This window comes from Athene noctua, chromosome Z (assembly GCF_965140245.1).
Source record: "Athene noctua chromosome Z, bAthNoc1.hap1.1, whole genome shotgun sequence".
In the NCBI taxonomy this organism is placed as follows: domain Eukaryota; kingdom Metazoa; phylum Chordata; class Aves; order Strigiformes; family Strigidae; genus Athene; species Athene noctua.
This window is the reverse complement of record NC_134077.1, coordinates 46,476,193-46,498,071: the sequence shown is the minus strand read 5'-3', so window position 1 is coordinate 46,498,071 and position 21,879 is coordinate 46,476,193. Positions and strand designations below refer to the sequence as shown.

The 21,879-nt window shown below is 42.5% G+C and overlaps 1 protein-coding gene across 1 annotated transcript in view; it reads right to left on the bottom strand.

The window, feature by feature from the left end:
- Positions 1-4,182: 4,182 nt before the first annotated feature.
- Positions 4,183-21,879, bottom strand: part of MEGF10 (multiple EGF like domains 10) — a 106,005-nt gene continuing 88,308 nt past the window's right edge. Inside the window, exons 17-25 of the mRNA XM_074932252.1 lie at positions 20,123-20,251; positions 18,371-18,499; positions 15,640-15,768; positions 14,881-15,117; positions 13,479-13,606; positions 13,187-13,310; positions 11,183-11,227; positions 9,364-9,570; positions 4,183-8,400 (exon numbers count right to left, since the gene is read on the bottom strand). Coding sequence (XP_074788353.1) covers positions 8,240-8,400; positions 9,364-9,570; positions 11,183-11,227; positions 13,187-13,310; positions 13,479-13,606; positions 14,881-15,117; positions 15,640-15,768; positions 18,371-18,499; positions 20,123-20,251 — 1,289 coding nt within the window. The 3' untranslated portion in view covers positions 4,183-8,239. The remainder of the gene's footprint in view (positions 8,401-9,363; positions 9,571-11,182; positions 11,228-13,186; positions 13,311-13,478; positions 13,607-14,880; positions 15,118-15,639; positions 15,769-18,370; positions 18,500-20,122; positions 20,252-21,879) is intronic.

The following is a 21,879-nucleotide window of genomic DNA, read 5'->3' as shown; positions in this document are numbered from 1 at the left end:
TGGCAGGGCACGACCCTAGGTATTAAAGAATGACAGGTATTAATGTGTGACACAGTTTGTATAGTTTTGGTTTTATCTTATTTGTGACAGGTCTGAAAAGCAATCAGGTTTCCAGAGTCCGTGGCAATTTACAGCTGGAACTACACTGCATTTAATTCTGCTGTGAACTTCTCTGTGAGGACGTTAGCATAAAGACAGTTAAAGGAGGAGTACTTTGCTACGGTGAGAGCACTGGAGAGACTAGAAGTGAGCCAGTGATCGTGTAGACCCCAAAATAGGGCGTGTAGTTTGTGTGTACGCATCTCTGAAAATATGTGTACAGTCCTGTGCCCGTTTGGAGCTAGACGGGTTCAAAGGGCCGACCAGTCACCTGTGTATGGCTGCTGGCAGGGCAAAAGACACAGTTTCTGAAAGCGTCACTTTGGCTGTTGGGGTGAAGTAGCGGGATTCTCTTCCTGGTTTTTTGCCATTGCCATTGGTTATATTTCTATCAGACTCCATACCTGGAATTTACTTGTCACTACAAGAAACTTATGTCCTTGGAAGGAGATGTCTGCTAACCTTCTAAGTATGGTTAGTTTTGTTTCAGCTGTAAACTGGAAACGTGCATGCTCACAACGGGTCTGTATTCATGACTTACGTGAACACTGATGCAGAAAAGCAAGGTGACTGCAGAAATTAGTTCGTCACGGTGCCGGTCTGTAGAAGGGCAGGGTACGCTGTCGTTCTGATTCTCACAGACAAAGGAAAATCATGCAGGAAATTTCCGCGTCTGGTGTGACCTTCTCTGTAAGGAAGTTATCATAAAGACAGTCAAACTACGCAGACACGTGGCTCAGCGTGTACCCATTCCTGTATGATCGCATCTTATTTCTGAACCCTTTTCTGCTAGCAGGTCTGCAAAATGCCTGACCTAGTGGCTAGCAGGCAAGTCATTTTTTGCAGTGAGAGGAGGAACACTTCACTACAATGAGTACTGAAGAGACTAGAAGGGGGTCAGTGATAGCGGCCAGGAGCAAATACCTAGGCAGGGGCATCAGACAAAGGCAAGCTAACAGTGAGAGTTTTGCAGCACACTCACCCAGCAGTTTGCGGCTCAGAGACTTGCAGACTGTGCCTTTACATCTGGTCGCCCTCCAACGTGCTTTTCTTTCCGGGGCAGAGAAGAGCACGGAGTCGTGAGTCCACGCAGGAGGAGAGATTTGGGCGCCGCCATAGAGAGGCTGCACCGGGCAGCGCAGGCTGGTAGGAGAGCAGAGCCCCTGGACGTGGGGGCAGAGGGTGCGGTGACAGCAGGACAGGCCGGGGGGGATGAGCGATGGCGTACGGGCTGGCCCTGCAGAGCCCCTGGCTGGAAACATCTGCCCCGGGACCAGCTGCTGAGGTGCAGGCTGAGGCTACTGAGAGCCTTCTGGCTGACTTGTGGGCTGGCACGTGCCCCCGCTGCTGGCCCAGCCCTGGCTTCGGCAGCTCCCGGGGCCTGGTCTTAGTTTGGCCCCCGGGGTGGTCTCTTGGGCGGCTGCGAAGAGCCGCGGGAGCTGCCGGCCCTCCTCTTCGGGGCTCTCCGTCTCCCCCCCCATGAGCAGTCCCTGCCGCGTCTGGGAGCGGAGGGGCCTGCCACAGCCTCCCCCGAATCCTCCTGCGCCTCTTCCCGCTCCCCGTGTGTTGGGACGGGGGCGTCGGGGGGGCTGCCGGGACCCCCGCGAAGAGCAGCGCTTGATGTTCTGGGGCGCTCCTCTTCACGGGCCTCAGCCGGGCTGCCAGAGGGGGCTGGGCCAGGGGCAGGAGAGTCCCTTCGGGAGGCAGCAGGACGAGCGGGGCTGCCCTCCCGCTCCTGGGCAGCGTGGCCGTCCTCGAGGCCCAGCAGGCGGTGGGCCTCCCCGCTGCAGCGCTGCACGACGACATCGATGAGCTGCCGTACGAATGCCGCCGCGCGATCCTGGAGGCAGGCCTCCATCATCCGGACGAGGACGTCTTCGTCCAGCCCAAAGAAGCCCAGGAGCGCCAGGGTGAGCTCCTCCAGCACAGCCGCTGTGGAAGGCTCCTCCGCAAAGATCAGCCCCAGCTGCTCTCGCAGCCAGGGCAGAAAGCGCTGGAGGAGCGCTGGGTGGTCATCAAAAAGGGACGCCCAGGTGTCAGGCTGGAGACCACCCAGAGGAGCCCTGGGCACCGGCTCCTCCGCCAGCGGCTGGGGTGTTAGAGGGCGAGGGAGGCTGCGGGTGCCTGCCTGCCTGGGCACTCCTCCTGCCCGGCGAGTGCCAGCTGGCGCTGCTGCCAGCCCGGATGGTGCGATGACGACCTCTGCGAAGTCGTCATCTGCCCGCACCGAGTGCACGATGGACTGCACTCGCCTCTTGCAGAGGGGGCACTCGGGCTTGCTTTCAGCCCACCGCAGGATGCAGCGGTAGCAGAACTGGTGGAGGCATGGCAGGACATAGGCAGCGTCGTCCCAGCTGTCCAGGCAGATGGGACAGCGACTGCCTGGCTCCGTGGCCATGCTCTCCACCTGCTGCGGTGAGCCGGGAGGGAGCTGGGGATGGTGAACTGCTCCCTCTCTGTGGTGATGCAGCAGCCGGTGTCACGCTACAAAAGGAAGGGAGGCTGCGGTCAGTGGCTGGCCCAAGGACGGGTGGAAGAAATGCCCAGGTCCCTCAAGAAGGAAACCCTCCCGGCTCCCCAGGGTGAGGTGTCCCCGCACAGCTCACCTCTGCTGCTGCTGCGAGCAAGCCTCCTGTGTGCCCCGGCTGCCTGCACCTGGCAGGGCCGGGGAAAATCCTCTGACGGCTCTGGGGTCAGGCAAGCAGGAATACTCCGCAGCCAGACCACCAGCACCAACGCCTCGCTCAACACTCCAGCCTTGCGACCTGCTCAGCTGGAGCGCGGGCACGAACCAGCCAGGGGGGCCTCGGCGCCCGGGTACTAGCAGCGAGGAACGCCGGGTCACAATCCGTCGCTCGGTGACATCAGAGCCCGGTAGAACAGGACCCATCGCCCGGGGACTCTGTGATATCAGAGCCCGTCTCTCGGGGTGATATCAGAACCCATCTGCTTGGTGACATCACAACGGGCCATCCTCACCCATGGCACTCATCCCAGCCACGCTGACGCCCCGGCGCCTGCGTCTGGGGTCACCGCAGCACCCCTGCCCGCTCCGTCCCCCATCTCTCGTCCTTGTGCTCGGCATTGGTGTTTCACGCCAGTCACCGAGGCCTCGGCCGTGTCTTCCCAGGACCCCGCCAGCTCGCTCTGGCCCTGGCAGATGTCCCCAGGCACTTATGGCAAGAGGGTTCACGCAGTAACATGGTCCCACGGGTTCTCTCCACACCCAAATACTCTGGCCAGCCCTCTTTGCTCTCCTGCTTCCTCCCACAGGCAGGTGGGCAGAGGCAGCACTTGGCTTGCTCTGCCAGGTTTCTCCTGTCCTTATCTTCTTCCCGTCCAAACCATTCTGTTTCCATGAGTAGTTCTTATTGCTAATCTCTCATCCTTGATTAAACTATTATAGTAAACAATTTCCCACACCAGGTATCTCCAGCCAGTGTTTTGGATTCATCCTAGGGGGTCAGAGTTAGGAACCAGAAATTACAATGCTACCGCCTTCTATACTGTCCTTGTATTTCGGTTACTGACTTGTTCATGGTTAATCGAAGGCTATTATCCTACTGAAAAATGGAAATAAATGCCTTGCTTTTGGCGACTCAGGTCTCCACCTTTCCCAGCTAAATCTTTTAATCATTCAAGAGACAGTCTTGAAAGCATTGCCCCGTTTATGGTATTAATTCCTCCTGCAGGTACAGACAGTAATTACAGAAGTTCGTCAGTTCAAAATCAGCCTCGATTTTCTGCAAAGCATCTCATAAACCACTTGCTTTCTATAAGAGAGAAAATACGTTACTTGGTGATCCAGTATGGACAAGGATAGCATTTTTTTATATTTCCCATGCAATTTCAAGATCCATCCTAAGCAAATGAAAAACAAACCAAAAAATTTCAAAGCATTTCCCATCTTTCATTAGCAATTTTATTACATTTTAACCTACATGTATGTGAAGTGAAATAAAAGGTAGTGAAGGGCAGAATGACGAACATCGGTCATCTTTGGAAAATATATATATTTTCACAACAAAACACGTTTTTGTTACAGCTAAGAAAAAAGCTAGGCGTACTTGATAGGTTTTCTTAAAAAATATATTACAGTTCAGTCATATCAAAGTGAAGGTTTGTGGGCTAAAAACCTGAAGATAGAAGAGTTAGGTTCAGTGCTCTAGCACTAGTATGTGTGTACCAAATGACAAGATCTTCTGTCCAGTAATTAATGAACATGCATCCATTTGTTTTCAGTCATTTAAACTACTATATATACAATCTTTACTATAAAGCATTTTTGTCAAAATTAGCTCTCTATTATTCAGTCTGGACTTTAGAACTTCAGTATGAGGATTATTATTTGGACACATATCTAATAAAAAATTCAATTGTAGTCACAGTACATGTAAAATCCAATATATTTTGACTAACACATTCCCCACTCTTGATTTTGTTTTATCCTAGCTTCACTTCAATATTAACTCGACTTTGCAGATTGTCTCAGCAGAAAGTATGAGTAGAATGAAATCTTCTTTCCCCTGTAATCTGCATGAGCATCTCCAGTTAAAATTAATGGGAGTTCTCTGGATCAAGATAAGGACAAATTTTATGTGTAACAGTGTGTTGTGATTAAAAAACCTTTGATACAGTTAAAAGCCTTGAGGTCCATCATGCTGCTAAATGACCAGAATTAATATGCCTACATTATTTAAAACCTAAAGCTCATACTCACTACTTACTTTAAAACTGGCTATTAACTTTGTGTGCATTTTGCACTTTATTAAATGGTAAGTTGCTAGGCGATAGCTATCTCCGTTCTCAGTGCTGTATTTCTCACTATTGTAATGTGAATACATAGACGCAAGGCATCTCTTTCCTATCTGTGGTGAAGCCAGTTCTCTTCAGTAGATGGTGTTTGCTAAAATTATTTCATCAACTTACTCATTAAATTCCCACCACAATATATGATGCGTGTTCAGAAATCTTTAAACTCTCTAAAGAACATACAGGGATGTACAGAAGGGGCTATGTGACAGTCATGAGGACTGAGCTGGGAGTCTCTTAAACTGACAGCAGTGTGTACTCCAGGGCAAGCCTCCCCAGCCGTACAGCAGACAGCAGGATTGCTAATGCAAGTCCCATGTGCTTTTCTCCTCTGGAATGATATACAGCTACCATTTAACAAGAATGTGTTACCCCTGCAGGCAGCCTGAGTGTCTACCAACAATCATTCACTGAAGTAAATTCACAAGTCGTTTATGTGACCTCTATGTAATGCAAATCTGGCTCAGAAATACACAGACATTGCTTATGCTGACTACACAGCAAGAGTTTTACACACGTATAGGAAGGCAGACTTTGGTAATGTGTATATTTAGAACATACACAAGAGGCAAAATTATCAGAAACTCATCCATTTTTATGGATATTTGGCTGAATATACCACTTGAGGATATGTGACATACCAGAAATTTTCAAACAAATGTAATTTATTCTGCTCTTCACTTTTTCATATAAAAACCTGTTTATATTATGAAGATTAATTTATCTAGTGGTCTCCAAATTTTACACGGAGTAAGAAAATAAATTTTTGTGAGCTCACAATTGCTAAATACAGCATTTGCTATTCATGGCTTCAAATAAAGGTTTTATTTTAAAGTCTGTTTCACACAGTACAAACACATGTATATACCAGTAGCTCTGCATGTTATCTGTATGCACACAAACCCAATCAGTACTTTGTCTTATGGAAGGATTAAATGGCAACTGTTTTTTGAAATCTTGCAGTTAATTTCTGTACTTGCCAAATCCAAAGATAATAAAATCATTTATTCCACAGATACACAAGAAATGCCCAGGGAATTACAGAACAGCCAGTGCTCACAGCCAGCAAAACCCAAAACCTTTATAGGGCACTTCATACAGGCATATACATTCTCAGGCTTGGGCACATCACCAGCAATGTCTCTGGATGCAGATCTCTGATTTATCACCACATCAGTGACAGCAAATAAAAGCAAACTGTATTTCTACGTGAGCTCCGCGTTTCCTCTTAAAAAAATTTCCAAAAATTTTTTCAGTTTTTCTTCCAGTTGATCCTCTGTTGCATTTTGTATTCCAAAGGCATCTAATTGTCATTTATCAATGCTGTCACAATAGTGATAATTCTTTGTCTCAGACTGTTAGCAGATAAAAATGGTCATGGCACGCCCTGTGTTAAGCCAGAGAGCATGTAAACCGAACTCCTGACCTATCAACTGTCCTTCACATTGTTACAGTGCATCACAGGTCTCGTGCCAAAATGTGACCCCAACACAGAAGAGAAGAGAGGACTACTGCTTCCCATTATATGCCTGTGTCCTTTCCCTATCCAGTCCCCATCAGTCGAGGATATAACAGTCCTCCAGACAAGATATTCTATTCACAAGAAGCTACAGAGTTACCACCAGAGCAGGGTGTTCGAAAGGCCTGTTGGGGTTATAAGAACGTTAGCAGGTAGCATCCCTGACATCGGGAGCAGCTGAAAGTAATACTGCCACATCATTTTTTATGTATCTAAAGGTAACTTTCCACTGAAAGAGAACGTCCAGTCTATATAAACCATTTTATTTTTAGGATGATGTGTTTGGGGGACAATTTTGCTTCAACAGATGGACACCTTGGCAAATTTAATTTCCTCTGAATTATGCAGTTCATAACAGATTCTTTTGCAGGGAGAGAAGGGAGCCTTTTGGAAAGATGATGTCCATCCATATAGTCATCAGAATAAGCTAAACTTTCAAGAGGGACTGCTTTTCCCTTTCCTTCAGCATTCTTTTAATTATCCTCGACAAAAACACCTTGATTTTTTTCACCAATTCATTTAGTTAAACTATTATGGATGAGCTAACTACCTCCGATAAACATCAGTATGACATGCGTTCTTACTTTAATCCTCTCCCTCTGCCCAGAGGTCCCTTTAACCAGATAAATAAAGTCCAGCTGGCAAAAATGCAAAATAAATGGATGCAAAGTAGAATACTTTTGCAATTACAAGCTAGATCACTAGAAACACAGACACAGAGTAAAAGAGGAGACACAAGTTAATGAAGAATGGGGAGTACATGTGTCACATTATTAGCAATGCAAAAGACCAGCTTAAGCATGACATCAATTATAAAAAAAGGTGCCTTTTTAGCAAGGATGCACAGAGATTGCTTAGTTATTTCTAAGAAAAAAAAACAGAACACTTTACTATTTTTATTCTATATTACAGTCATCATTACTACCTGTTTATAAAACGTAAACCTTTCCTTGCAGTTAAGATTTACAGCAGTCATCACCTTTGTCCACTCCTTACATCAGTCCATGGTGATAAAAATAGACTGATTTAATTTACATAATTTATGAATTACTGATATGTATTTTTACTTGTGTATGGCAGACGTAGTGGTCAGAACTGCAACATACGGAGCTGAATCATAGCAAAAGATTTGCTGAAGACTGGTGCTGGGTCTGGAGTACCAAGAGATCTTGAGGCATCATATAATATTGATGTATGCAATGCTTTTATCTCCAAAACTATTCAAGCAAGATACCCCACTGCCAGTAGCAGACGAAAAAGCCTGATAATGGATTTCCCAAACAACTGCAGTATTGTGCTTACTTATCCCCATCCAATCTTGTTTCTTAGTATGTCTTGACTAAAGATCACAATGGAAGGTAAAATTTGGCAAAGCAGTTTTTCTTCTACATAACTAGGGAATCAGATCACCTGTACAAAGTGGTATTTGGTAAATTGTACTGTCCTGGGAGTATTTCTACTCTGAAACATGACAAATATGAAGTCTATATTTAAAGTAGATGAAATGGGATGTTATCAAAACTAATCTGCAAACGTATTTTTAAGCCAGTATATTATAGAATAAATGAGTTGCATACCTGTTTCTATAACATTTACTGCCATGAAAAAAAGAATGATCAGGATCCCCAGAGTGTGGCATTTGCCCATCTGTCCCTTGTATACACAATACAAACCTCATGTTGAGATTCTGTTTAATGTACAGCAATTGTTTGCTGGACAGATTAAGAGCCAAAAATTATGCCGAATTAGAAGAAGGAGTACAACCATGCCGCTTTGCCCCTTCAGAGTCCTACACATCAGCTTTTGGGGTCATTCGCTGCTGACCTCCTTTGTAGAGGATGTGGGGCTATCTCGAACCGGTAGCAAGTCATAATGACATGGAATATGGCTGTTTTTTGGAAGATCATAAGGATCCTGGCTGAAACGTCCACTGCTGCTGAATGCTCCCTGGACAATGCTGACTGTAGGTTCTGTGATAAAAGAGAGCACAAACATTCTGCACTAGAAATGGCAAACAGAAGGCAAACACTGTACTTCATTTCAGTTTGCATTACAAAATATCCACTCCTTTCTGCTTCAATATAAAGCCTTGTCATGCTGAGTCCTGAAATGCAGGTGTAGAAACAAAGGCTGATGTTAAGATGTTTGGGGTTTACACTAAGTTACACCTAGATGTGGGCTTTTACTGGCAGAAGCAAATAGAACAGCATCTGTCCTTTGTGTGTGGAAAAACTAAAAAAAAACCCCAAAGGCCAAATTTGGGACTTTCAAGGTTTTATAAAAATGCTTAGAAGCACCATGGGGATATTGATGGATTTCAGAGGAATCTCTAATTGGGGACAGAAAAGGAAGATGGTGTCCTATGACATGTGGCATACACTTTATTCCAGACCAGAGACCATTAGGATAACTAACATTCCACAAGACCCCAAGGTTTTCTGTAACTGCAATAACTACAGTAATGCAGTAACTAGATAGGGCCCATATCAGTAAAATACTGTGTCTGCGGGTGAAGATGCTGTTCTTTCAGATCAAGAGGAGGAAACTCTTATTTTCTATCCCTTCCGTACACTTACTCCAGCTGTGTTCAGTACTTAACAGCCTAATCTAGAGTTGAATTATACTGCAATCAAATGCTCATCTTATCTTTATGGTGTTGTGTAAAGAAAGGGTTTCAAACCAGGGAAATTCAGAGGTATCTCTAGGTTACAGAACAGAGCTGAACATATTTCAAACACTGTTCTTGTGAATTACACCACTTGTCTCAAAAGAAGTATGTTGTTACAGCTTTTGCTCAGAAAATAGCATCTGAACATATTGTCCTTTTTGTCAGTGATTTTTCATGTGTTTTGATTAACGTAATTCAAAGAAAAAAAAAGTTCTGTGCTCTTTGTTCTTAACCTTCAACATCTAGGAGTAGATTTTGTACTTACCAACTTCATAAACATTTTTATTGGCTGAAGCAGAGCTGGCAATCTCAGCATATGGAGAGTCCCTGCGTGCTGGTGACTTCATTTCAACGTATCCACATTCAGAACTTTTTGGTACAAGAGTTGGTGGGTCTTTTATAGTAGCATATGGGTTCTCAGAACTACTTAATGAGCAATTACTTAAATTGTATTCAGAGTTCTTCACTAGATCTGCAAAAGGAGAATACATTACTCTCTCAAGCATGCTACATACTATGGACATTGCTAATAAACAGGGCATTCTTTAATTTTGAACTCTAAAAAGTCAGTCATAAATATTTAAATGGAAACCCTTCATAACACTGCAAAATTGTTATACAGCAAAATCAAGGAAAGCAATTCTAATTGCTATGCTCTTTTGTGGCCTTAGTCTTGACATCAGCAAATTCTTGTTGCAAAGTCCAAGCACCTTCAATTCTGGTTAAAATAGCTAGCAATAAATACAAAAAATGTGTAGAATCAGTTTTTAATGGGCACTTCAAAATACTTTTTGCCTCTTCAAGTGCTGAACTCAGGACACTATTAGAAGATCTAAGACTGTTCCCAACAGCAATGTCTGGGCAGGTGGTAACTTCTAGAGATGGCCTGTTTGGTGTTTGTGGTTTGAGTATGCAGCCACACTGAAAGAGTAACCAGCTTCTCCTAAGTTTCCATAAGGTGCACATAGGTGAACTGAAAAGGAAACACCAGGTGGCTTGTCACTTCAAGATTTAGCTGAAGGGCAGGTAACTGTAGTTTAAGAGAAGACATAGTTTGTTATGCTGGGAAGAGATTTTGTGGCATCCGTGTTACTCTGTTCTCTGTGCTGTTTTGTGATATGCTGTGTTATTTAAGCTTTAGAGCTGAGACTTTCTCAGCTTGTTCCCAACTCTGAGTATCTAGTGTAAGACTGACCTTGGTGAACCTCTCAGTGGTTAGGTGCTCACAACTGTGACTCTTCTAAGGTATTTTAAATTGGCCTTCCCCTAATCCTCCAAGAAATGTCAGGGATAATAAATCACTCCTTCATCTTAACTGTCTTGTATTACACACAAGGTGAAAAACCAGCTGCTTTTGTCTACATATTTAACTCATACATAATTCATATGGACTTAGTTGCACTTTTTTCATTGTTTAGACATCCAGGCATTCTAGTCACCCTTGCCATACCTTAATCATGTAACAAAAATAGCGGCACACGCCAGTATAAGTGGTCCAGTATAAAGCCTTATGAGAAAACTGCAGAATTCAAAAGATGAAAATATCACCACTACCCTGAATTTCTGAAGCTTCGCCTTTCTTTCTATGTATTCCTATTTTGATATCCCTTCTGAAGGCCTGCACTGAATGTGATGAAGCACTGCAGCTTGTAGTCATGCAGTTCTACACTGACCAGGCCAGTTGCAAGAGAAATTGGTTCTCTTTTAAAGCCTTTCATCAGAGGCATCCTTACCTGTTTCACTAGGCTGAATTCAAGGGCCATCCCCCTTCTGCTGTCTAGAACAGAGCCATTTCATGACTTGATCATTACAGAAACATTTGATCTATGTGACACACAGGGGACTTAGAAAGACTTGGTTTGGTTTGGGGGGGGTGGTGGTGGTGGTGGTGGTTTTGTTTTAGACCCTTCCCTCAAAAAAACAAAAAAAAAAAGTAAACAAACTTCATTCATTGATTCAGTGTCTAGGAATAATTTCGTCTAAAATTATTTTATATTCTCTTCACAAAGAAACAAAAGATAATTGAGAAGAGTAAACTGAACGTCTACGTCATTTCATTTAAATGCATCAGAAAATAACCTCACCTTTCAGGGACTTTCCCAAATATCCCCTATCAAGTCCAAAAGCACCTAAGAAAAACGATATAAAAGCCACAGTAGTTTTAAAATCAAAGAAAAGTGGTTAGATAACAGCTGCTAAAGCCTTAAGATTTGCTTTGGGACTAATGGCTACCTTAGCAGAATAATTCTTTTATAAGCACTGTGAAACTTCCCGGCATGGGGTTACAGAAGCATTGTTGCTATTTGTCTGCACACTTTCAAACAGTAGCTTCCCAAACCGAGAAGGTGGTTAAGGTCATAAGGGAACCTCATAGATGTCACAGGGCATTATGCTTCCCCCAGTTACTCTTGAATGAGTCTCTAATAACTGCTGTTTGATTAAAGCATATTTGTTGTCTGGATAAATTGTTTCGACCAGAAAGGCATCCCATCTTGACCTGAAAATCTGAGAGTATGCAAAGTTTACTCCAATTCTTGGTACTGTGCTTGCACAGTTAATGATTCCCATTGTGTTGTCCAAGGTCACTCTCTTCCAGTCCCTTCTGCTGCAGGAATGGCCTAACACTTAGCACCTAAGTCTACAGCTTTGCAGTTATGTGCTAGCAACAGATTTCTCTCAATATAAACACAGGTAATCAGCAATGCCTGACAACTGTCCTCAGAGGCCTGTCACTTACCTGGTTACTAATCCATTCAAATAGCTTTGATTGATATTATGGAGTGCTAATTTTTTAATCAGATTGTACTGTGATACAATGCTAGAAGCCTTACAAAAGCCTAAAATCATTTTACCTGTATAGTATCTCTATAAACAAAATGCATAGTTTCCAAGGACTAAGTCATGTTTCTTGAACAGACCTAAACCAATTAATTTTACTCCTACCCTGTTTTTATTTATCAGATCTCATGTCAGCTGTTCTGCTGTTTTCACCAAGACTAATGCCTACTAGAGATACCCTAGTAATCCCATCTGATCTTCTAGAAAACAGATATAACATCAGCATTCATCCAGTCCTCTAGATCTCCCTGTTAATCAAGATCTACTGCAGTGGATTAACCACAGCCAATATCTCTTAAGAGTCTTAAGTGCTGGTACAAATGGTCTTAAGAAAATGTGAACACTCAAGCATTATGACTGAAACCCATTTTCTAGGAAAACTCAGGTCTGAGCCTGACGAAGGCTGGGGATGCGCAGGAAGAAACTGCTGCATACTGTTGTTCTGATTCTCAGAATCTGATACCGATTAGGACCAAAAATGAAGGTAATTAAATTATCTGAATTATACTAGTACTGAAAGTCCCTTTTAAGGCTTTCACTGGTCAGAGAGGTAATCCGTGCAATCCAGTCTTTTTTGGAATGCAGGAGACTGGGTAAGGACGGTAAGACAGCAAAGATATCATAAAGCAGGATAAAGCAACTCTCACCACTTCTTGGGCATTTTTCTTCTTAAGGACAATGCTCTGTCTTTTAGCAAAGAGGAGGTTTAGCTGGGAAGATGCCCCTAGAATTTACATCTGAAGCAGCTCAGAGATGAGAAACTACTTTTTAACGCACCGATTCCATTTGGTGTGGATTTAAAAAAAGAAAAGGATATGCAAGCTCTCATTTATTTAACAAGAATATGCAATTTTGCCAAAGTAGACCCTTATTGTACAATACCCTACCAATTGTTTGAAACTAATTCATAGTTTCAAACTATTAGTTTCATTGAATGAAACTAATTAGTATGCAAATCTTCTAATAAAAGTAGTACGAGACATTTTGCATATCATGTCTGCACTAGGCATCAAACCGATTAATTGTTCCTCACAAGGATTCACTTTTTCATCTCCAGGGGGGTACTGCCTTAAAGGAAGGTCAAACCCGTAACTCTGAACCTCACACACAGTCTAACAAGCCTGGTACTACCCTGAGTGGAGAACCAGGAAAACAAACATCCCTGCTTTCTAATCCATCCCAAACAGAATGTATAGTATTCACATTCTCCTCCTTTTTTTTTTTTTTTTTTTCCTTTTTTTTTTGGTTACCAAGCTCATTGAGGTAGCCACCATGTTTCCAGTCTGCAGGCAGTGTTCCTGTGAAGTCCATGACAGTTCCTCGTTTTCCAGGTTGCACATTTTTAAGGTTCACAAACAGCTGATTGTTTTTTGCCTGTTTCACAGAAAGACAGGTAACAGAAACTGAAACTGATGGAAGTTGCTAAATTTCCAGATTACAATCAGGGAAAGCAAAAATAAACCAAATATGAAACATTAGGGAACAAAGTAAAATAAAACAAACGCCAATTTACACAGAAGCATCCAGATTTTTATGCTTTACCTTTGCTAGGGTCAGTCTGTCGATGTTGTTGACATGAGGTGGGGTAGTACATTGAGTTAGGGTATGATAACTAGGGTTAGAGAAATAGTGACTGTTAGCGTTTCCGCCATTACTGTGAGGGATGGTTTCTGAAAAGAAAAAGAAAGGGAAATAAACAACTAAAAATAATATAGCAATTCTTTCACAGGTTATGTTTTTGACAGTGTTGCACTGATTGGAGAATCTGATTTAGAGTTTCTCAAAAAAATCTAAAAATCTTGCATTCATTTAAAGAAATTAAGAGATATGGAGCAGTAACTGACTAGTCACATCCTCACTTTCAGCAAAGAGCATTCAAAAGTGTCACTTGCTCATGTCTCTTTCTGCTGTGGTCCCTTGCCCTCTTTTGCCTCTGTAGTCACAGCATTGTCCTAGTTATAGACACTTTTACCATCAAGTTCACAGCAACGTTTTCTGGTGCTGCAAGAGCACCATCACCTTTGCCATCAGCTATCACTCCGACAACTATTTCTGATGGTTTCTTTGCCTGCTGCCCTTCTTAATAGCTGTGTGCAAAAGACAGCTTTGCCTCGTTTCATGTACCCATTGCATCCCAACTCACATGCGCTTTCATAGGTCGAAAACTCCTGTTTTGTTTCATTTCACCTGTTTCAAATTCCAGCCACTCTGCTATCTGCTTCTCTACAGAACCTTGCCACAGCTCGTGTGAAATTCTGATTTTCTACAGTTACTGCAGTCTTTCTGTATTCAAGTTGTTGGCATTAAATTAAAAGTCTCAGTAGAAACCACATTTTTCCACACTTTCCAATTCTGTTTAAAAACAGGCACAGAGGAACAGAAATGTCCATACTTCGACTGTTGAATGCAGAAAAACATCTGAGGGTGCAAAAGGTTTCACACTGAGATGCATGGTCACTTTTTCATTACAGTGAACACATTTTACCAGGGTAAACCACCTTCACAGTATCAAAAGCAGTGTTTAAAAGACCACAATGCAGAACAAACTAAGCAGCTATGGATGCTGGAGCAGCATTCTTCTGAACTTGGGGTGAACTGTCTCTGACAGCTGAAAGGTAAGCACCCAACTCTACCATCACATCCCACTGGTCTCATGTGCCCAGTCCACCAGCACCACTGTCTGTGTGGTCTCAGGGACTGCTCTCCTGTGAGAGGCAGTTGAGAGCAGTGTGTCAGTCGTCTTCTTACCAGGCGCAACTGTAGAAGACAGCCTTTTCAAAATCAAGTATGTTTCTGCTCACCACAGCCCTCACTAATGTGAAAAGGTGAAATGGGCACATTCAAGCCCTGCTAGGGACAGATCTGAACCCCCTCAGACCTTGGCTAAAAAAGCACAAAGTCATAAGATGGAGAAAAAAAAAAACCTGTTCTAAATGTTACTTACCTGAAATGGTATAATCTGCATTGATGACCCTCATAGCCGGGGTATAGGTCACTGCAGGCATGTTTGTTTCTTTTCCTTTCTGCTTATGTCTGTAAATGATGAACAGCACCAGCAGGAAGAGCACAACCAGGACAAGAATGATGATGCCTGCTACAGCTCCTATCTGGTAAGAGTCAGCAGGGATGACAGTACTGGTACGACTTAAACTGTTCAAGTTTCCCACTATAATTACACCAGCTGAAATACAAGAACAAATTCAAATATGTGGCATAAATTCAGAAGTTTATGTGTCAGGAGCAGAAGACAATATTTCACTTCTAAATTTTGCTAATAATTTAACTTATTTAATAATGCCAAATCGGAACTATGTCAGAAACAAATATGAAGACAATCCTAGCCTTAAGAAAAAGCACAAATCTTCTTCACAGAAAGAGATACTTTCATGGAATTGAAAAAGTAAGGACATTCTTTAGGCAAAAGCAAAGAGCAGGTAAAGCACATGCTCTATCAGCAGCTTTGGACAGCACAGCACTGTAAAACATTTCATGCAATCTACACTTGAGTGCTTTGCTCCAATAAACTATCACTATCTAATGCTTACAAAATCTACAGAACATATATAATTTAATAGAATGGACTACTTAAAACACACATGCCTTGTCAGATTAACTTAATGAATGATACAAAGATAACATCGAATAGGTTAATCCAAGTTGTATATAAAACAATTACAATAATTTTATTGCATCTAGGCTTTACCTTGATCACACCTGGCCCCTTTCCAGCCTGGGCTGCAGTAACATGTTCCCGTCATGTGGTCACAGGTTGAGTTGTTCAGACAGTCACATATCTGCCGGCATCCATACCCATACGTACCTTGAGGACACTCTACAGAAAATAAGTGCAAATAAAAATCAGACATAGTCAGTACTTCTTAAATGTTTTGCTGTTAAAGATCTACAGCACCATAAATGCTACCCTTCGTTCCTAAACCCACACGATTTTGTACATGGCCAGCAGATGGCAATGTGTTACTAGTGGTAGATGTCTATGGAAAAGATTTTCTTAAGTAGTCCTCTCTGTGTGTGTATATATATATGTGTGTGTGTATGTGGAGGAAAGGAGAGGAAAAGAAGGAAATTGTATTCCGGAGTGATTTTCCTTTACCTGTAATTTTGCTGCCACCAAGGCAGTTAAATTAGGAAGGAAAAAAACAAAACAAAACAAACCCAAAACAGAAAAGATTAAAAGGGTAGAAGCCAGTGAAGAAATGGACAAAATGTGAACAAGGTGCCAGTTCCACACCAGAATGTCAGGACTCCCAGGTTACTCATATCCCCGTGCTTGAAAAATCACATAACCACATGAATGGAGCCAGATATCTGCCTGCTGTCATGTCATATGACAGATATGCTGACGTGGTAAAAGAGCAAAAGCTAAAAGCTGTAAGAATGAGACGAATATACACTATGCATTTATATAAAAATAAAAATGGTCCTAGGCTGCTTGCAGCATACTTTGATGTTGTAATGTATACATTGAGAAACCACCTACAGTACAAAAATGCTAAATTATGAAAAATAAGCTAATTGGAAGTGTTTTACATGTTTTTTTTTATCTCCCAGAATTATTTGCATAAATTACAGAGCAAACTGTCTCCTACATCGTGTAATTATCATGGTAGAGAATTATCCTACACTGATAAAAATTGTTTCTTTTACAGTGCCACCTCTGTTACTGTGTGGCTTGTTACATTATTGTAGTTCTGATGGTTTGAGGAAGTGTGGCATTCTTCACCTTCTGAGACACAATTTTCTGAAATCTCTCAGGAGTTTGTGACTGTATTAATTTGGTTTTGGCTTTTAAAAAGAATATAACTCACTTTTATGTACTATGTATTTACAAGATAATGTAACAAAATAGGTGCCAGAGAAATGTTCTTTGCAGTCTTGATAAATCAGACTCATGCAGAATTTCATGCTTATATCTTATACCTTCTCCTTCTCTTGATTACATTATCTTATACCTTCTCCTTCTCTTGGTTACATTCAATAAAACAAGATTACAGCTACTGAAGTCAATGGCTGGGCAAAAGCCATCATGCCATAATGTATTTAGTCATTTTGAAATCTGGATTGGAATGAAAAGTCAGTATTTTAAACTGATGTTCAAATTCAGAAGTACCAAAACATGTAGTTCAGTATTTTTAAATCAGTATTATAAAATTATAGTATAAAATAGAAAATGTATAAAACATAATAATAAAGTTAGATTTGCCAAAGTATTCAAAACTAATTCTTGATACCACAACATCAAGAGAGGATCTTAAAAAGTTTCTCTTTTCCTAAATATTATTGCTCTTTTGAAATGACACACTGAAATCATCAGAGTAGAATAAGAAAATACAAATTGCTGATAATTACATGTTGCCCGTTATTGTTTCACTGAAATAAATATATTCTTCTAAACCATTCAGACTGTGTTGCAACTGTCTTTTTCTTAGGGAAAAAAAATCCACTTCCAATTTTTTAGTCGTTCTACCATAGATGTGTTTTAGCCTTAAAAACATAACTCCTTTTGCAGCTGGGGCTGGACCCACTGCTGAGGGAATAAAGTGTGTCTATAGGGATGGTAACCTCCCCCCCTTCTGTCACTGTGCTGCCAAGTGTGACCCATGCTATCTTGGCCACTGCACAACACATCCAGATGCAGCTAAATCAGTCCTGGTTATGGGTAGTAAGTAGTGTCCTCCACACATCAAAAGCAAAGCCTTGTGCACAATGCTGATGCCAAAGACAGGTTTAAAGCTCCACAACAGTGGGTTGAATGGATTGCGTCCCACTGAAGCATAATGCATGAAGTATGGGAGCACCACTAGTGTTAGCAGAAGTTGGGATTAACAGTTCTGTGCCTATGAGCCTGATGATTTTTAATGTTGTACAACAGTATACCACCACTGATATCAGTGGTATTTGTTCTTGATTTTCTTGCGTAAAGAATCACACACATATGAAACCAGAATGCCATCTGTTACACTTTTATAATCCAGTTGTATTGTAAAACCCCACTGCAAAGATTAATTTTATCTACTAGGACTGATGTGGTAAAAAACTTCCTTAGTTTTCTAACTATTAGTTTTCATTGTGGTTTATGCTAATGACAATTACTTGGATTCATTTGTTACTTTTACATGACAGAGTTGTGGGGGTTTTTAGCGTCGTGTCCAAAGCAGCTAGAATGTTGTTACAGATGCCTCTTATGCGTAGACACAAATTGAAAGAAACAGCCATCACAATCCTAATCAGTCTGAATAACTAACTGTGGGCTTTTGTCTGTGTGGAAAAAGCCTAGGTCCAACTCCTGAAGCTCTTTCTCCATCAGAATTCCCACTGAAGCCAAGAGGCTGTATCACAAGACCAGCCAAAACAACAGAGTCAGCTCAGGGTTTAGTATTTGCTATCAGGCACAAACAATTCCCGTCCCTACTCACTCTGCTCGCAGCGCTTCCCCATGAACCCTGTGCGGCACGTGCACTGCCCACTGATGTGGTCGCAGTCGGCTCCGTTCTGACATTGGCATACCAATGCACAGTCCTTCCCATAAAACCCTAGAGGACATCCTGGAATACAAGGAGGGGGAGGGGAAAAGGAGTGAAACAACTGCTCTAGAAATAAAATACAAATACTCTGGTTAAGTGTGTTATTGAAAAGTCATTTCTGTAGCCCTGCTACTCAGCATGGCATCCTACAACCGTTAGGCAAAAACTACATAAAAATGAGGTTGAGAAATTGTCTGGACAGCAGATGTTGAGAATAAGGCAGCAAGAAGGGATCCTCGAAGAAACGGGTTTAAGAAGATATCTGAAGGATGAGAAAGAGAGAGAGTAGTTTGTGAACCACAGCAGGGAGTCTGTTCAGTGATGTATGAACCTTTGGACATATCTTCTGCACAGTTGATGCTGAAGCATAAAAAAATTAAAATAATAACATATTGTATCTCAGCTCCTCACCAAGATACCATTTCAGTATGAACAAGACATATCACCACAAAGAGATCATTATTCACCAGCAGGAAGCAAAATAACCATGATAGGTGACAGCTGAACCAGTATAGTGAATGTCTTACAGAGCTGCATCCATATGGCCCTATAATATATCTGTTACTTCCTGCCACTGTGACGTTATTCACTTGGAAAAGAAGAGTTCTGATTTTATGAAAAACATGTAAACACTGAATGCAAAACACGTTTAGCAGTCTTATTTTTCTTGAGTTCAAAGATAATGGCTATGCCCAGATTACAGACAGTGGGGGTGTCTGCATTAGAGATAAACCAATTGAAACTGTAACATGATACAGGTAAGAAGACAACTTTATCAATATCTATCTCTAAGAAATGTTTATTTCTCAATAAATGCCGTATACCTACGCCCAGTCAGTGCACAGCTTGTATTTTTATTTTAATGAAAAGCTCTTGGAAAAAAAAATCATTAACGTGTTAATTACATGAATAAAATTCCAAACCAAATTATAACATTACAGTCTAGTGAAGTTACGTTTCTTATTTCCAAATAAAGTAGCTTCTATGTCAGTGTCTGAATTACAGGTGCTGAGCTAGAGCTCTTCCAATTGCCCCCCTGAGGTAGCAATTAACAGACAGAAGATGTACTATATGATCACTCTGCAGTGACAACAGGGACTGTGCCTCAGTGACCACGGCCACAGCTAAGACAGAAGCTACTCTCATGGCTTTAGTCAGCTCTGTGTTACCTTGCAATCTTGGTTGTTGGGTCCCTGCTGCTAGAGTACTCCTTGGGGAGGTTTCAAAGAGAGAAGGAATTACATGGTAGTGTCATCCCACCCTGTGGGGAATGCCTGCAGAGCTGACACCACCCATGCTTCAAACTGCAGCCATAACCACACATCTGCAGTGGCAGCTTGTGAATGTCTGAGTCATTCATCCTGCATTCGTACATGCCAGACTCTTTCACAGGGATGCCCGGCTGCAGCCAGAAGCTGTCTTACTCTGAAGGCCGGCAAAATGGGAGCCCAAATGTAGTGCCCAGCACTCTCTCGGTGCTTACACAGGGGCCTCCCCTGCAACCATGGAGGTAATGTGTTGCACCTTCTGGATCAAAAAAGGTCCAGCAGCATGGGAAGAAATCAATGATTAAAGCGTGAAAGTACTGAAGGAAAACTCTGTCAGTGATTTTTAGACTAAGAATGGGTAACAAAAGTCACTTACTTTGTGTACAATACAGGCCAGTCCATCCCGGGGTACATTTGCACTCCCCATCATAGGCACTGCAGTAAGCTCCATTATGGCAGTTGCACGTGTGGATGCAGTTTGGTCCCCAGTGGGAAGGTGGGCAAGCTAAAACAACTCAGAGCAATTAATGAATCTCAAATGACCAAGATCCTTGATACTCATGAATAGAGCTACTTACATTCACATATGAGCACCACTTTGTTTATCTCTTGGTTTTTGCTGTTTTTCTTTTAAATACATTTTTTCGGCAGCTTCAATTCTGAGTAAATAGCCACAGATTATTTTGTTCTTTAACTAAGGAATCGTTTTACTCTAAATACAAAAGTGCTGAAAAAGACTGAATGTGTGGAAGAAAACAGTGATACATACTTGATACTTAGTAACCAGGACACACATAGCATCTTTCTCATAGAGAAAGCCATGTAAGAATAGAAGGCCAAATACAATTTTACTGATTGCTTTAAGAAAATGTCATCGTGAATGAATTTGATACTGTGTACTGCCATTAGAATAGTGAAATGGTTCCAAAATGCTAGTTACTATTCAGAGACAGCAAAAGATCATCACAGAATCCTAGAATGGTTTGGGTTGGAAGGGACATAAAAGATCATCTAGTTCCATTTCCCCTGCCATGGGCAGGGACACCTTTCACTAGACCAGGTTGCTCAAAGGTCCGTCCAGCCTGGCCTCGAACACTGCCAGGGAGGGAGGGGGCAGCCACAACTTCTCTGGGCAACCTGTTCCTGTGTCTCACCACCCTCACATAAAGAATTTCTGTCTTATATCTAAGCTAGATCTACTCTCTTTCAGTTTAAAACTATTGTCCCTTGTCCTATCACCACTTTCCCCAATAAAGAGTCCCTCCCCATCTTTCCTGTAGGCCCCCTTTAAGTACTGGAAGGCTGCTATAAGGTCTCCCCAGAGCTGAACAAGCTGAACAGCCCCAAGTCTCTCATCCTGTCCTCACAGCAGAGGTGCTCCTCCGAATTCGCTCAAGCAGCTCGATGTCCTCCTTATGATGGGGACCCCAGAGCTGAACACAGTGCTCCAGGTGGGGTCTCACAAGAGCAGAGTAGAGGGGCAGAATCACCTCCCTTGAACTGCTGGCCATGGTTCTCTGGATGCAGCCCAGGACATAGTTGGCTTTCTGCGCTGCAAACGCACATTACTGGCTCACAGTTAGTTTTCCATCCACTAACACTCCCAAGTTCCTTCTCCGCACATCACCCAGCCCATGTTTGCGCTTGGGATTGCCCTGACCCATGTGCGGGACCTTGCACTTCGCCTTGCTGAGCTTCATGAGGTTTGCACAGCTCCACCTCTCAAGCCTGTCAGGGTCTCTCTGGATGGCACATCCCTTTCCTCCAGCACGCTGATCGCACCACTCAGCGGGGTGTCACTGGCAAACTTGCTGAGGGTGCGCTCAATCCCACTGCCCGTGTCACCAACAAAGACGATAAACAGTACCAGTCCCCACACCGACCCCTGAGGTATCCCCCTCATCGCTGCTTTCCACTTGGACATCAAGCCGCTGACCAACAGCTCCTTGCGTGCAGCCATCCAGCCAATCCACCAAGTGGTTCATCCATCAAATCCATTTTCTTCATGTCACAGTATCACTAAGTGCAGAGGGCACTGTAAGAATAGCCCCTTTCTATTGATTAGGATTCACGTCTTGGGGTCTTTGCTTCTTTTAGTAAAGAGATGCATAATTTAAGAATAGTTTTGTGGAA